At 42.4% G+C, this 14,873-nt stretch overlaps 1 protein-coding gene across 3 annotated transcripts in view; it reads right to left on the reverse strand.

Annotated features, from left to right (window-relative positions):
- Nucleotides 1-3,674: 3,674 nt before the first annotated feature.
- The window catches only part of ATRX (ATRX chromatin remodeler), an 83,716-nt gene continuing 72,517 nt past the window's right edge, over nt 3,675-14,873 (reverse strand). For 2 of the 3 annotated variants that reach the window (XM_082488042.1, XM_082488041.1), the window contains 5 exons: nt 10,050-10,199; nt 9,146-9,271; nt 8,151-8,246; nt 7,488-7,616; nt 3,675-6,646 (listed from right to left, as the gene is read on the reverse strand). In XM_082488042.1, the coding sequence (XP_082344168.1) occupies nt 6,368-6,646; nt 7,488-7,616; nt 8,151-8,246; nt 9,146-9,271; nt 10,050-10,199 (780 nt within the window). In that variant the 3' untranslated portion in view covers nt 3,675-6,367. The remainder of the gene's footprint in view (nt 6,647-7,487; nt 7,617-8,150; nt 8,247-9,145; nt 9,272-10,049; nt 10,200-14,873) is intronic. The other variant, XR_014269523.1, reaches the window with a different exon arrangement.

Here is a 14,873-nt window from a genome sequence, read left to right on the forward strand (position 1 = left end):
ATGGACACTCTCCCCTTTCCGGCCAGTCCCCGCGGTGGAGCGGACTGTCCCCTTCTCCAGCCGTTACCCCTCCAGCTGCCGCTCTGCCTGGCAAAAGCTGACTGGAGACGCCGACCACTCCTGTGACTCCGAGGCTTTTACGGGGCCAGCAGATGGACCCTGCAGCCAGGGCAGCGTATGGGGCCTCGGCCAGGAGGTGTCTGCTCCGGTGGTGGTGGACACGCTCCAGGGGCTCCCCTGTGCCTGCTGGGACAGTTTTAGAGGAAAATATGTTTGCAATGCTTCAACCTGAGAGACCCTCTCCTAAATTAGCAAAAGGAAACGTCAACATATGTTTGGGATCTCAGCTCACATCATTTCCATGTGCTTCAAAGTTACAACAGACAACGGAAAAACTTCTCCCAAAGCGAAGGCAAAAGCCACCGTCCCACAGAAACCCCGCTGTGCCCTTCACCCTGCAGTGCTGTTTTGCACGCAAAAAGCCATGGGTCTGAAAACAGCCCAGTAAACAGGACAAAAGGCATTGCTTTCAACCCTTCTCCTTCCACCCGAGAGGGGTGGGCACGTTGGAAGGGAAACGTTATCCCGTTTGTCTGTCAGGAGAAGGAGCAGAGACACCAGAGAATGTGATGGAGAGCCCAGAACTGGAGAGGGAGTCCAGAAACTCAGCGCCGAGAGGCAGGGGAGGTGTCCTTCTGGTTGGGTGCTGCCCCACCTGGCAGTACGTCCAGAGATGCATTGCAGCTGCCTCCCCGTGGCTGAGATATTCCCAAAAGGGCACCTGGGGATGGAGCATCCCCAAAGGAGAAGGGCTGAAATTCTTGTTGATGGTGAGACAAAAGAGATCCGCACCCCTTGGGATGGTGCTGGTGGGAGAAGATGATCCTGGGTACCTTAGCCAAAGGACGACGTCCTCTACTGCAACCCAACGGTTGGAGTCAACTCATACTTGGGGGTTTGGCTGAAACACCAACTATCCTGGCGGGGGGAGCGGTCTGCAGGGCAAAGTCCGGCTTCAGCTCTATTCAGAAAGCTTTATAATGACCAAGGTGCTGCGAGGAAATAACGCGAGGTTACTGAGCGCTCCCCCTAAGCCACAGGACATACAATACACTGAGGGTGATATTCGGGTTACCCGGTAGCTCAGTACCATTTATTAACCAGCAGATGTGGGTAAATTACTTCTCTGCTCTTTGGAGAACAAAACAGTGGTGAAGCCTTGTTGGAAAACCACTTGGATGGGAAAGAACATAGTGGGGACTTGTGCTGACGGTAATTAATGGGCAGACATGCAAGGTAGGGGCGACCTGCTGCTTCTCCGGGTGCTGCAGACACCCGGGGCAGCCGTGGATGGCAGAGAATGGTGAGACCCACAGGCGCAGAGCTCAGCTCCTGGACCGGGGGGAGGACGCAGTGGGCAGTGCTGCAGAAAAGCGCTTTCTGCGGCTGAAGCTCTACAAACGCAGCCCCTCGTCCTGCTTTGGAGGTAAAGACAAAACACACCTGCGGTCAGGAGGTGAGAACAAACAGCAGGACACAGCACCGGAGCCTGTGGTCCACAGACCGCCAGCAGCTACTAGGGCAGCGTGAAGGGGAATTGTAGAGAGGAGCTTAAACCAAGAAGACTAAGTCACACAATAGGGACCATAAGATTTGATTATTTTTTTCCAAAGCAAGTAACCGCTTCGGAAGCGTTAAATTCTTATAATGGAAAATACCAAGGGGACAGTCTTATACCTGTGCTGACTGGGTTTGAGTAAGAGACCTGCAAAGCCAACTCCACCGAGGAGTCTCGGGCTCCACCCTCACTGTACTGAGCACCAAGAAGCCCGTGACCACGCGTGGCACATCACCACATGGCCGCCTGCGCTGCTGCTGACGGCCACCAGCAGGAATCCACAGAAATGAGAAACGCGCTTTGTGCAGTTTCATTATAAAAGCAGCTGTGGTCACTGGATTAAGCTTTGATTAATGCCCCAGGTATCAATTACCGTTTCACATTCAGCATCTCAAATAGTTTTCGTGTGCGCCGGTCATTAAACACAAAGCCCAGGTGGCGTTTGAGAGCAGCCCTGGGAAGCGGCGGAGCACAGCCCCAGGGGGTGACCCACCTCCCCCGGGCTCGTCGTCCCCCAGAGCCCCTGCCCTTCTCCCGGACAGCGTCCCCACTTCGGGCCTCAGCCCCTTCCCAACACCCCTTTTCGGTCACCACCTCCCTCCAAGCCACCTCCTCTCCGGGCACAGCAGGTTCAGGAGCTGCAATGGGGTGAAAAAATGGCTTTTTGCATGTCTGCAGCGCAGTGGCTGCAGGTGCGGGAGTGAAGGAGGAACCACTCCTCCCACACGCACATGGCAGACCCGGAGCTTCTCCAGACCCGGAGCTGCAGAGCGCCTGGCCCGCCGTTGCCGGAGGACCACTTGTGGACACCGCTGATACCCAAACCATCTCTGAAGCCACGGTTTGCTGCTCTCAACCATTCACAGCAGCACAGCTCTCCCGAAAACACGCCGGGGGGAGTCCTGCCACTGCCCTATGCTATGGCACATCTCCCGGGTACGTTCTACGGCACCGAAGGTGCACGTGAGGGTACTGCAACACCCGAGCAGGTCTGGGAAGGGCAGGTCAGATGCTGCGTGCTTACGTGGCTGATGCTGCAACACCAGCATTTTGCCAAACATCTCCAGCTGGGAATGTTTAGGACATTTGTCTTTCCTTAAATGCTGAAAATTCATCCAACTCCAAAACTTTGCTTGAACTGATGAATTTACTTTTACACTGCCCGGAGCGGTTCTGCTTTTAAGGTAAAGACAAAAAAAAAACCCATAGGGTAAGCAGTTCGCATGTGACACATCGAAAAGCCGCTGTTGAGCACCAGAGCACCTTGCCGGCCTGTTTTGTACGGGGGACTCGTCCCAGAACACTCCCCAGCCCGACACGACAGCCAATATCCAGCCTCTGCCGCGCGCAGGGGCCTCCCCCTGCCCTCTGTCATAATCAAGTTAAAAGTTAGAGGGATATTTAAAACCACATTGGCCACACTGCCCCTTATAGCGCCATCTGATTATTTTCACAGCAGACACGATTTCCGCGGCATCTGCCCTTTCTCAGCCGCTGGCAGGAGCAGCTGCGCCACCCCGAGCGGACCTGTCCCCGGCCGTAAGGCGGCTGCGGCTCCGGCCAGGAGCCACAGAAAAGGTTCAAGTAAAGGGAACGAGCACAGGGGCAGATTTAAAATACAATGGTCACACGTTCTTTGTGTGTAGGAAAGTTTTTTTTTTTGCCCAACAGGCAGGATTAAATAACTAAGAAAGAGAAAAGTACAATTATAAGGTTAAGATATGCAAGTGGGTTATTCTAATTTGCCCAGGTAGAACTTCGCCTCACTCTTCACCATTTACCATTGCTGGGTAATAACTCACTCTTCATTTTTAACATCCAGACTGGCTGCAGAAGCTACTGTTCGTTCACAGAATTTGCAAAGCTGGACCACAACTGTTTTCCCTAAAGGAAATGCACGGCTACATGCAGTAACAGGCACCGCACTGCAGAAAAAATACCCGAGAGCCCAAACTCCCGGCGCAGCAGCGCAGTTCTCCAAAGCCGCGTTCTCAGCCTGCGCCCCTGCGGAGCCAGCGCTGTATTGCGAATGTAGCACAAGGCACGTTGATGTATTTTGGTCACTTTATTAAATGAGATATTAAATAGTTTAAGTTTCAACTACTAAACAGCACTTTGAATGGTGAAAACACAGATAGTATATCGTCATACTTGAATGCTTCTTCTTTTTAAAAACACATTTCCAGTCCTTATATATATTACAAAACAGCCTTATAGGAAGAGGTGACACCTTTTCTATAGTACTTAAGATATTTAATACAGAACTGAAAAGCCATCTAATAGAAACAAAGGCAAGTCTTCACAGCTGTATGATTTCAGCAGCCAAAGCTGGTTGATGGACCGAAACATTACTATACAACTGGGACAAAACATATACAATATCACAATACTAAGCAAAAACGCTTTACATCCAAAGGAATAAACAGGTTACAAAATGTGGAGAATTTAGCAGGCAAAACTGTCTTACAAGCAACATTTTTATTCGTCGTCTTAAGCCATTTCATCTAGTTAAAACATCTAAAACAAATATAAAAATGAGCCTTTTATTATCTTATTGACGTATGTTCTGTCTTTAAATATTTGTTAAAGCTTGATGTTATACTCAAAGCACATTGTTATGCAGCTAAAATGTCAAGTGAGAAACATGTATGCAAAGTGGTCCAAGTTTTACTTCAATGCTTATCTCCGATTTCTTCTTATGCGTTTAGTCTTCTTTTATCCATAGTTTTGTCCAGAATGAAAAAAAATGTGCCTTCAAATGTTGCCTAAAACTTCCACATTTAAGTCTTTGAGTTACTGTAAAACTCCGTTGAACATTCCCAGGTTTGGTAGAAAGTACTTCTCTTATTCGCGACACATAGGAATATCGGTGAGAGTTGCCCAGAGTACGTTTGCCTTCAAATGTTTGTCTCAAAGCCTCACATTTTGTTTCTTCTCTTTTTTTTTTTTGCTCCCCTCCCCCCCAAATTAAATTGAACTGTAGAGCTGGCAAAGCACGAGAACATACTGAGGTTCTTTTGTGGTATCTTGTAATAAAAGAGTCCAAGACAGCAACTTGTTAGCTGGTTTTGCAATAGATCAAGCAAACTTCGTTCGGAACACCAACCGAGTTTCAATCATAAAATGAAATATCGCGTAAGATTCGCATATTTAGATGCAAAAACCACTTGTCCATTCAGGGCAAGAACTCAAACTCCTGCAAGAAACTTTCCAGAAACCAAAACAATTTTAGTTCATGTCAGGAAGTCAGAAGAGTCCCAGCGACATGCGGAGCAAACATCTCCATCCGCAGCAAACATCTCCATCCGCTCATTTCTCCAGAGTCCTCTGTCGTCGACACACCATTGCCTCAAGTGTTCCTGTCAGTTTTACCCCCAGATTATAAACTTTTTTTTATTTGGGGGGGAGGGAGGAGGGCAGGGGGAAGAATCAACCAAACTATATTCAAATAGAAGTCCTATTTGTATTTAATTAGATCTTCACAAGCACAAAAAGGGTGGCTAAAGAGAGTGCTAATGATATATAATAAACCAGAAATTTATCTCTGGTTTACATAAAAAAACCCCAACAACAACAAAATCAAGCTCTTTGACTACTAAAATTCTGTTTTCACACAAATGAAAGGGAAGGGGGAGGAGTGCATAACCAAACCTTTTAACTAATAGAGGAAAAGTTATTTCACTGTTCTGGCAGCTCTGGAAGTTGCCGCAGCGCTTTCTTTGTATCGATTTTGAATCAGCAATGGTTCTGCCATTTTAAAGTTGTTTCCGTAACAGGGTTTCACCCTGGCCACCATCACTATTTTAACCCCCAAAATACCAGGAATTTCATTTTCTTAGCCCGTCTCCCATTGCCGGCAATGGGAAGAGACAGTAGCACCAGCATTAAGGAGTTAACAGAAATGTGCTTTGTATTGGACTCCGCAAAGAGTAAATTAGCGCGTGAAGGAAAAACATCTCCAACTCTTCAAGATCGCCCTTTGTTATTCCATCACAGAAAACTGAAAATAAAAAATGGCAGAAGACTGGGGAAGAACAATCATCTTCCCCAAGTCGCTATTTAAGGCTGTATACACAGTTTCTATATAACTGCATGACTCAAAAGTTTCCGAGCAGTAGTATTCAAGAATATTGCACTCAATTCTGTTTCAAAGAGTATTTTCAGTTCCTATGTTCCATTCGGCATAGACGATATAGTACGAGTCCAGACCTCAGTCAAAAGGAAACTAGACTATTTCTGTTATAGTATTCCCACTAATATAAAGAAATGGGTAAGCGGAAAAGTATTCCATAATTTGAGGAATCAACTCTAATCAAGAACTCAGCTGTTTACAATTCACATATGGTATACTGAAACATACAGACCTGCAGTCCTTCCTAAGCTTCGCAAATCCGATGACAGCTTCGCAGCTACTAAAAGCAAGCATAGGAGTTTAGACAGGAAACCTGTGGAGATGCTACTGTTACGGGAGGACTTGTTTTCACTGAAAACAACTTGTTATCTCCTGTACTCAACATATGTAAGAAGATTCTAGGCAACATCACTGACAACAGGGAAAAACATTATGTCCTATTTAAACAAAGCTGAAACGCTAATATGGAACGTGGCGTTTAAGGGGACCAACCAAACTATTTATTACCTTTTTTTTTTTTTTTTTTTTACAGTTGAGTTCTGTTAAGCCATTGATTCCTAAAAAAATAAAAAGTTCTTTCTCTGATTTTAACAATCCTTTAGGCTTTTAGTGCAAAATCACATTGATTTCCCTTGGGAAGGCCCTGGATTTTTGCCTCTCATTGGGGGTGGTGCTCGTTGTAACGGCGGTGGCTGCATACCACCGGACACTGACTGATACATTCCTCTCATATCTATCTGTTGGTAGTTGGAAGGATTCATGATTAAATTGGGAGGCTTTGGCATCATGAGATGACTCATTGCTGCTTGCTGGTAAGACATCTGCTGCTGTTGCTGCTGATTGTACTGCTGCTGGAGTCTTCGGTTCATAAGTATCCTCTGAACACAACTGATTAACTGCGGAGGGAAAGCAGAGCTGTTACAACCGCATGACCCGTCTCGATGCCGCAAGTATCAAGTTCAGAGTTAAAATCAATTTGTTAGGGATAGCATGGCCGAAGGAAAAAAGCACCATTGTTATCACCATCACTAATGGGATGGTATTCACAAGCTGATTACTGTAGAAACCATTTAGTAACACCGTTTAGGGCTACGTTCTCCTAATGACTCGCCTATTGTATTGCATGCAGCATTAGTGCACAGTGCCGTAGCAACTTACCTAATACTGTGAAATTATTCCCAGGTATAAGTTACAACATTATTTGCCAGGTACCATTTATCATCCCTTTGAAAGTCCTGCATGCGACTGTCACTAAATGTTTGTTTGCTTAAGAGAAAACTCTTCTCATTGACGTAATCTGGGCAACTTTCAGATTTTGCAAAAGAATTCTAAGCTAAAAAAACATTACCAATACTTTCTAAGATGTGTGTTTTTTAAGTTGCTTTCTGAGCTCTGGGAATCAGATTTCCCTCTAAGCCTCATGACCTTCAAGCAAACTTCAACAGATAAATCGGGTGAGTGTTTGTTTTTTTTCAAATGAACTTCTCATGGAGTCTCCTTCGATGAGGCTGAGCGATGCAATCCAACACACTGCAGAAGTCACCATCTCCTGATGTTACGTCACGCACGCTGTCACACAGTGCCAGCAAACACCCGACCCACTGAAACACACACTCAAGTAAGCGCCTATTTATGTACCCAAACATATACTCCTCTTTTATGAACGCACGCAAAGTCCACACTCATCATCCCAGTTCAAACACGGACAGTTGATCAAGTACATATTAGATATTTTACCATCTGTTGTTTAGTAAGGACATCGTTATAGATGGCTTCTCGGCGCTTGACATCAAGCTCCTGGCTTGCCTGTCTGCTTAGTGCCAGTGCCTGTACTTGGCTCTCCGTGAGTGTCACATTTTCTTTCCACTGAAAAGGAGAAAAAAAACCAAAACCTGCTTGACACTAGTCATTTTAACAAAAGCATAGCGGTAACCGAGGTCTGGCGTTAGGTTCAGAGTTGCATCGAGAGTTAAAACACAGCCCAATTTCCATTAAGTGCAAAATTACACTTCACCAGAATCAGGACTATGAGTTATTAGTTCTCCTAACTGCTAATTAAGGTAATACACCTCTAGATTACTAGGAGCAAGTGAGAAATGTGGCAGCCCTAGATAGATAGATAAGGACAAGATATAGGAAATATATCTTATTTGTGCATAATTATTCTTATTTGCATAAAATCAGCATTTTCAGAGCATGGCAAAGAACTATGGATCTATACTGCTACTCTTCTAAGGCTTTATGTCCTCTAGCTACCATTAAGGGTCACTGCAAGCTGCAGGGATAAAGGTGAATACAAACTGGAAATTGTATTCCTGAATAATGCAATTAATTAGCTGAATGACCGTTTAACGTTTTCCCATCTCCTGATCTAAACCTACAGTTATCCATTTCACTCACTATGGTTGAAATGATGTCTTCAAGGGGCTGAATTCTTGCTGCAGTTACACTGTTGGTGGCTTCCACAACCTTCTCTCTTCCTTGATTAATAAGGTCCTGAGAAAACACCGGAAAATTAATTATAAAGCGCAGACACACAGAATACATTTCTTTGCCAACCTTTTATAAGTTCTCTTCATCTTTGCCTTGCGTACCTAGACTTTAATTACTTTTTTCTCTCAGTTCGCACAAGCCAATGAGTCTAAGCTTCCACACCACTGAATTTCAGCCTAGAGCAACTGGACAGCATGTATAAATCTGCCAACTGGTCCAGTGGACAGTATTTAAAGACCTGGTTTTGTACCCAAAGGCTTTCAGATCATACCCAGGCAAGTTTTCTGTGATAGTGACTTTGATGACATTTCAGTCTCAACTCATTCTACCTGGTCAAAACATTATCAATTATGCTAAATTATCTATTTTCGCATAATACTGGTGTATATTCCTCAGGTATATTTGACACAGGTCCCCCTGATTTGCACACTTTGTTAGAGGTTCTTTAGCACAGGCTCCTCACCAGACACTGGTAGGTATCGTTAAGACGACTGTGCTTCGACTCCTGCCCTTTGCAGCCTGGCATCTTATTAGGGAGAAATGCCCTCAGCTCCTTCAGCCAAGATGGCAAACCAAGACCTGGGATAACTGACGAACAGAGCAGGCGTTCCTCTCTCCCATTCCTTGTCGGAAGGAAGAGAGATGGAGGTAGAAAGCTAAATGTGGTCATTAATGCCTGCAAAGAATGCAGTTAATCTTCCAGAATCCTGAGATACTACACAGGTATAGGTTTATACACATACAAGTTAGAGTTCAATATAGCTACTCACACAAAAAAAACTATTAAAAATAGGATACAATGACATAAATTAAAGAATGACATTAACCATTATTTACGACAGAAAAATACATGCATGCTTACAGCAACACAGACACGTTACATGACTTGGATTGCTACTTACCTCCAGCTGTTGATTACTCATGGCTGACAGCGCACCCAAATTGAAAGGAATATAGGGTGTTTGAGAGTTGAAATTTGTGGGAAGCATGTTGGTCCCAGTTGGCATGTTGAAACGCATAGTCAAGCCCTTAAAAACACAAAATGCACTTACATTTGAATAACTCTTCTATAATAAGATCCTTTCCAAACGTCAATTCCAAAGGACATTTTAATCACAGAGGAACCTAAGTTCTAGTTTTAAGTAATACGGGAGTTTAGCTTAATTGTAATTATTTGGTATCCTAAGAAAAAAATGAACAAAGCTTATCAGTGTATCTTAACTTGCTTAAGATGCTTTTTTTATATTGCAAGCTCACTACTTAATGTTGAGTTTGACCTGACTGTAATAAAATTCTGAAGAAGTGAAATGCATAATTTATTAGCAGGAATCTAAAGCTCATCTCCAACATGGATTTCCCATAGGCCAATTTCAGTGCTTATTGTATTGTATCTTCCTATTTCTTCACCCTCACAAAACCTTCTCCGTTTCATTTGTCAGTTGTTGGCTCAAGATACCAGTGGTAATTTATACATCCACTTTTTGTACTTTCAGATTAGTGATCAGATCTGAATACCAAACTGGGCCTTTCCAGGAATTTTCTGCTATTAGACTCCAGTTACACCAAGTTATCATATTCTTTTTACAGTAAAAAAAATCCCAAACCTGTAGCCAATTTACAATTTTCTTCATTCTACCAGCTGCTTAAATGCCAAATAAACAAGACATGGGGAACAATACAAAAAAAAGCACAAGCAAATACAAAAAAAAGCACAAGCATAAGCACAAAACAAACTGAAAAGGTAAGTGCTAGTTAAATCTGGAAAAGTTATTTTCATATATGTAAACCTGATATAGATAACTTTACCTTCTTTTCTGCTTCATATTCTGCCCATGCTGCCTTCCTTTCTTCTTCAGTGAGTTCCTCTTCCTCCTTATGGTCCAGGAGTGAATCATGTTCGTGATACCCAACTATATACTCTTTATTGATTTGAAGCAATTCTGCCAGAATTGTATCCTGTTCAAATTAAGAGATGATAAAATGAGAAGTCACTCGGTAGCTCTACCATATTTACTCTTTGTGTGTGCCTAACTTAATGCGTTCACCCAACTTCACAAACAGCAGCTCAGAGCACTTCACAGCGAAACAAAATTAAACAGTAATTGAAAAGTACCATCTTCCTCAGAAGGAGGGTAATGGACTAACAATCTGTTACAGAGATGACAGTCCAATCACTTAACGAACCACAGGAATGCACTCAGATTCCACAACAACAAATGCAGTTTAAGAACCTAAAAAGAATGGAATGTGCTCAGTGATTTTGCCTTTGCTCAGGCTGGACACCTGAGAGGACCTATCAATAACCTCCATCTAGAATATATAAGGAGCACCTCTACTGCATTTAAAACACTACGTAGCACTTCAACTGTCCATCAGCATCCAACAGAAAAGGCTGCTTTCTTAAAGCTGTTAAGATACGCGTGGAGATAAACAGTCCCCCACCCATGTGGACTACAAAAGGTCAAATCACTCTATGAACCAGATTTGATCAGCAGGTTGCAATTTAGACCCCTATATTCCACAATATCCCTAATGCTTAATCACTTTTAATTTCAACCAGAATATTTACAATGTCCTTTACAATGGCAAACTATTGTGAAGGTTTTTTTCATAGGCATACTAACATTTTATATACATCTATCTGTATTTTTATATATATATATATATATATATAAAGAAGGGTCCAATATACCTCAGCACTCAGTCTAAGATTTCCAATACAAAAAATTATACATAAATCCCAGTAGTGTTTTCTGAAATGCCGAGGTACCAGCACGTTGAATATTTCCTAGATAAAGCAAAAGTGAACTAGCTGCTAACCAAAATATTAAGTTGCTGCTGCCCTTATCTGAACTATAGATGCCACGTTATGATAGATTATTATCTCAATTAAAAAGTGATATAAAAAGAGAAAATGAATGAAAAAGGGGTATTTCAAGGTAGGTAGAAACGGTTTTTGCAATTCTCATTCTCCCTGAGATGACATTCCAGTCTCCACAGTTTTTCTCTTTAGTTAAAATAAAGGTCATGCAGCAAAGGATGAAGAAAAACACGCTCTGTAAGACTATTCAAAACTGCTCACGCTGCACCGCAGGAGTCCCCGTTTGGAGATAACTGTTGAACGTGGGTTTTTTTAAATGCACTTGTATCACTGATGAGCTTGCCGGCTTAACAAAGCTCCAACATACTTCAGCGTTCAGTCTAAGATTCATAATGCAAAACCTTTATCTCACTGAACTTTTGGACCACTCCTGAAATGCATTACAGTGAATATACTGAATATACTTTTTGCAGTAGAATTACAAGAGCACCTACAGACCCACTCCACATCATGCCCTTATTCTGCGCGGCATTTGCACAAACAGGAATAGAAACCCTGATTAACTGACGTTTTACAATCTAGATAGAACAATGATTGGAAAGAATGGCTCATACCCACGTGCAAACAGATTTTTGCAACACTGGGAACCGCATGTGGAAGTCCTGACCAGTGGTTTTGTCACAGCAGCTACAGAAAGTTGTTTGTTTCAGCGTGTTTAAAACTCAATTATGTTAACCTATAATATAAGCTAGTCTTCGTTTCATCCTTGCGCTATCTGGTCTCCCTAAATTCGAACCAATGCTCTCTTCGCCAGCTCCTCAACAAAATATTCAATGTAATATCTGCATAACTAATGAGGCGCGAGAACAAATAATGGTATTTTTGGGGTGGTGGGAGAGAAGGCAGAGGGAGAAGAGGGATGCACTAATAGGATATGACGAAAACATCTAGAGGAAGTGTGCGAAGAAGTCGAGAAGGTATTACAAAAGTAAGCTAACACAATTAAAGCGCTCTCAGCATACCGTAGCTGTACATCAGTGTGTGGAGGGTTCCTGGACATGCATATGCATTAATTTCCATGGTAACACTATTATTGAAAACAATACTGGAATATAATCCACACTCACTTAGCCAACGCAGTCTTCAAAATGTGGTTTAAATTACATCCAACTGTGTGTTTGCTTTTCTTTGTTTAAACTTTATTTTGCATTAACTTTAACGATGGAGCTTGAAATCTGGGATATGGAACGTACTGATATTTAGTTTGTTTAATTTTACAATGAAAAAAATAATAAAATCCCCTCAGACACAAAAAAAATCATCAGAATAAGCATTCCTTTTTATTTGTTTAGCTTATTGATCAAATGATGATTGTCAATTGGTTTATAAGCCTTAAGATGAAATCCTGGTGATGAATGAAAAAGTGAAGAGATAATAAAAAGGTTTTGAATTTTAAAAAAAGGTTTGTCTTTTTAAAATCCTGATGGAAATTAAACACTATGGAGAGATAAATGTATTAGAAAGGAAATCTTCCATGAAGGAATGCGAGTTATGTTGTAATTCATAAACAAGTTTTTCCTCAACCAATTGAATATTTAATACCAAGGTTAAAAATAAAAATAAATTTAAATAAGCAGCAAATTCTTCTGATTCTGAGATCAACAGCCTTCCAAAATTCATCAAATTGTCCCCTAGTATGGAACTACAGTAAAACACATGCCCTGGCTATGTCCTGCGGTAGTATAAAATAATGATATACTATATCCAACTGAATCCGAACTATTATTTTAATCTGCTTTTCCAATCTGCATTATATGACCTCGACTGAGCCAAGTTTTCATTTCACATAAAAATGTGAGTGCGACTCCCATCCACTGCACACGCTGATCTGGGGAAGAATGAGCAAGGAACGGGGGGGGCAACAGCACCCGCTCCGAGGGACACGCAGTGTCCCCCCCTTCATCTCTGTCCAGCTCCCACCTTGCTTAGATTGCTCCGAAACACACACCGCACTGGCCGAGGAAAGCCACAAGTACTGCACTTATCACCGAGTCCGGCATCAGCATTTGTGGTGAAAAACCTTTTTCCCGTTAGCTACACATCAGCCAAGTCTACCCCAGTATACAATCCTTCGGGAGCCGAGCGTTAAGAGTCTGTGAGAACCTACTTTAAAAAAAAACCAACCCAAAACAATAGCTCGGTCATAAATCACGTTGATTTAAAAAAAAGACTCCAGATCCACTCTTAAATTGAGGGCAAAATAAAATGGAACACCCGAAATACAATCCTAATACATTAACCAGAATTTTCTCACTTTACACCAACTTTTCCTTTGGAATTGCTCCTCTACAGAAATAACAACAAAACCAGCTTACGCCTTTAGTCTGTGTTAGGTAATGAGTCACCATGTTTGCATAAAGCTCATGGCCTATATACAGTAATTATTTCTATACTTTATACCGATTACTCAGTCTTAAGACACCTGTTACACCTTTTTGGGGCTGAATTTCTAAAGTAGTCCTTTCCAGCTCTGCAGGGATAGCAGATGAATGACACCAAGCACTGGAAGTTAAGACTAACTTAATAATTCATGTGAACAAGATTCATAGTAAAAATATTCCGCTAAACCCACGTATTTACATTGCTCAAGACACAGAAGCAGTTTCAGAGGGGTAAGGGCAAAGAACGGCACTATGAAGTTACAGTTTTAGCGCGAGATGCGTTTTCCCCCGAGAACCGCACACGCTGGTTCCTCAGCACTCCTCGGCAACCCAAAGGTCTCATTCACACCACAAAGGGCAGAAAACTGCTGTAAAAATTAAAACTTGACATGAAACTTTGATAAGTGTCCAGGAAAACTACATACTGCACATTTGCTCTGGGATTTTTTTATATAAAATAGCAACATTCACCATCTTCCCCCCTCCTCTACAACGCTTTCTAAGAAAACTGGTCTTTGACTGGAACTTGGATTATTGCAAAACCAAAATTCTCAAGGATATATTTTAAAAAATCAAGTAGTATTTGTTTCTTCACTCATATAACGTCCTTCCTCCTGACTTTTAAAACAATATAGAATGAATTCTTCTAACCCATTAAAAGCAAAAGAATTACAAAAACCTTATTTTTTTCTTAGATCAAAGAAGTTGAAGAGAGTGATAACACTCGGAGTTAGAAGAAGAACCCTAAAGCTCAGCTCTGAATCACTCCTCCTCAACACACACGACGCCTGGCTGCGTACCTAAAGACCCCTCCTATGGTGGGGTGTCACTGCAGTCATGAAGTTCTCTGACTTCGCAGACATCCAGTGGAAAACCTATTACCCCTCCAGGTTTTTCCACATTCACACTTAGATGGCTGGAGAAAAAGACGGAAAACGTTTCAAATCCCTATTCAGAATTCCCTCTGAAAAGCATGCTCGGAAGGGGTCAATTCTAAAATGCGTATTTTCAAATGTCTTTGTACCCCTCTTCTGAGGAATCCGTTCTTTCTGAGCCTAGTGTACCTCCGCTGGACACTTTTTGTATATTTACATGATTTTACTGTGCATTTCACACCAGTGCTAAGGATTACAAAGGTAATCCCTTACCTCACTGCCTGCACAACAGTAAAATTACACGCGGAGATCATTGTTCCACGGACTACTCCGCTTTGAGGAGGTAAAAGAGGTCTGAAGACAAAGAGAGACAATTACACACAAAACCTGTAAAAGGCAGAACTAAAGCCTTCTTTTAGCCTAAATGCCTATTTTTCTCCGCTGGTAATTACGAGGGAACAGCTCAGTCTTTGGAAGGAAGGGGCAGACAGTC

The sequence above is a fragment of the Vanellus vanellus genome (assembly GCF_965231255.1).
Source record: "Vanellus vanellus genome assembly, chromosome: 10".
In the NCBI taxonomy this organism is placed as follows: domain Eukaryota; kingdom Metazoa; phylum Chordata; class Aves; order Charadriiformes; family Charadriidae; genus Vanellus; species Vanellus vanellus.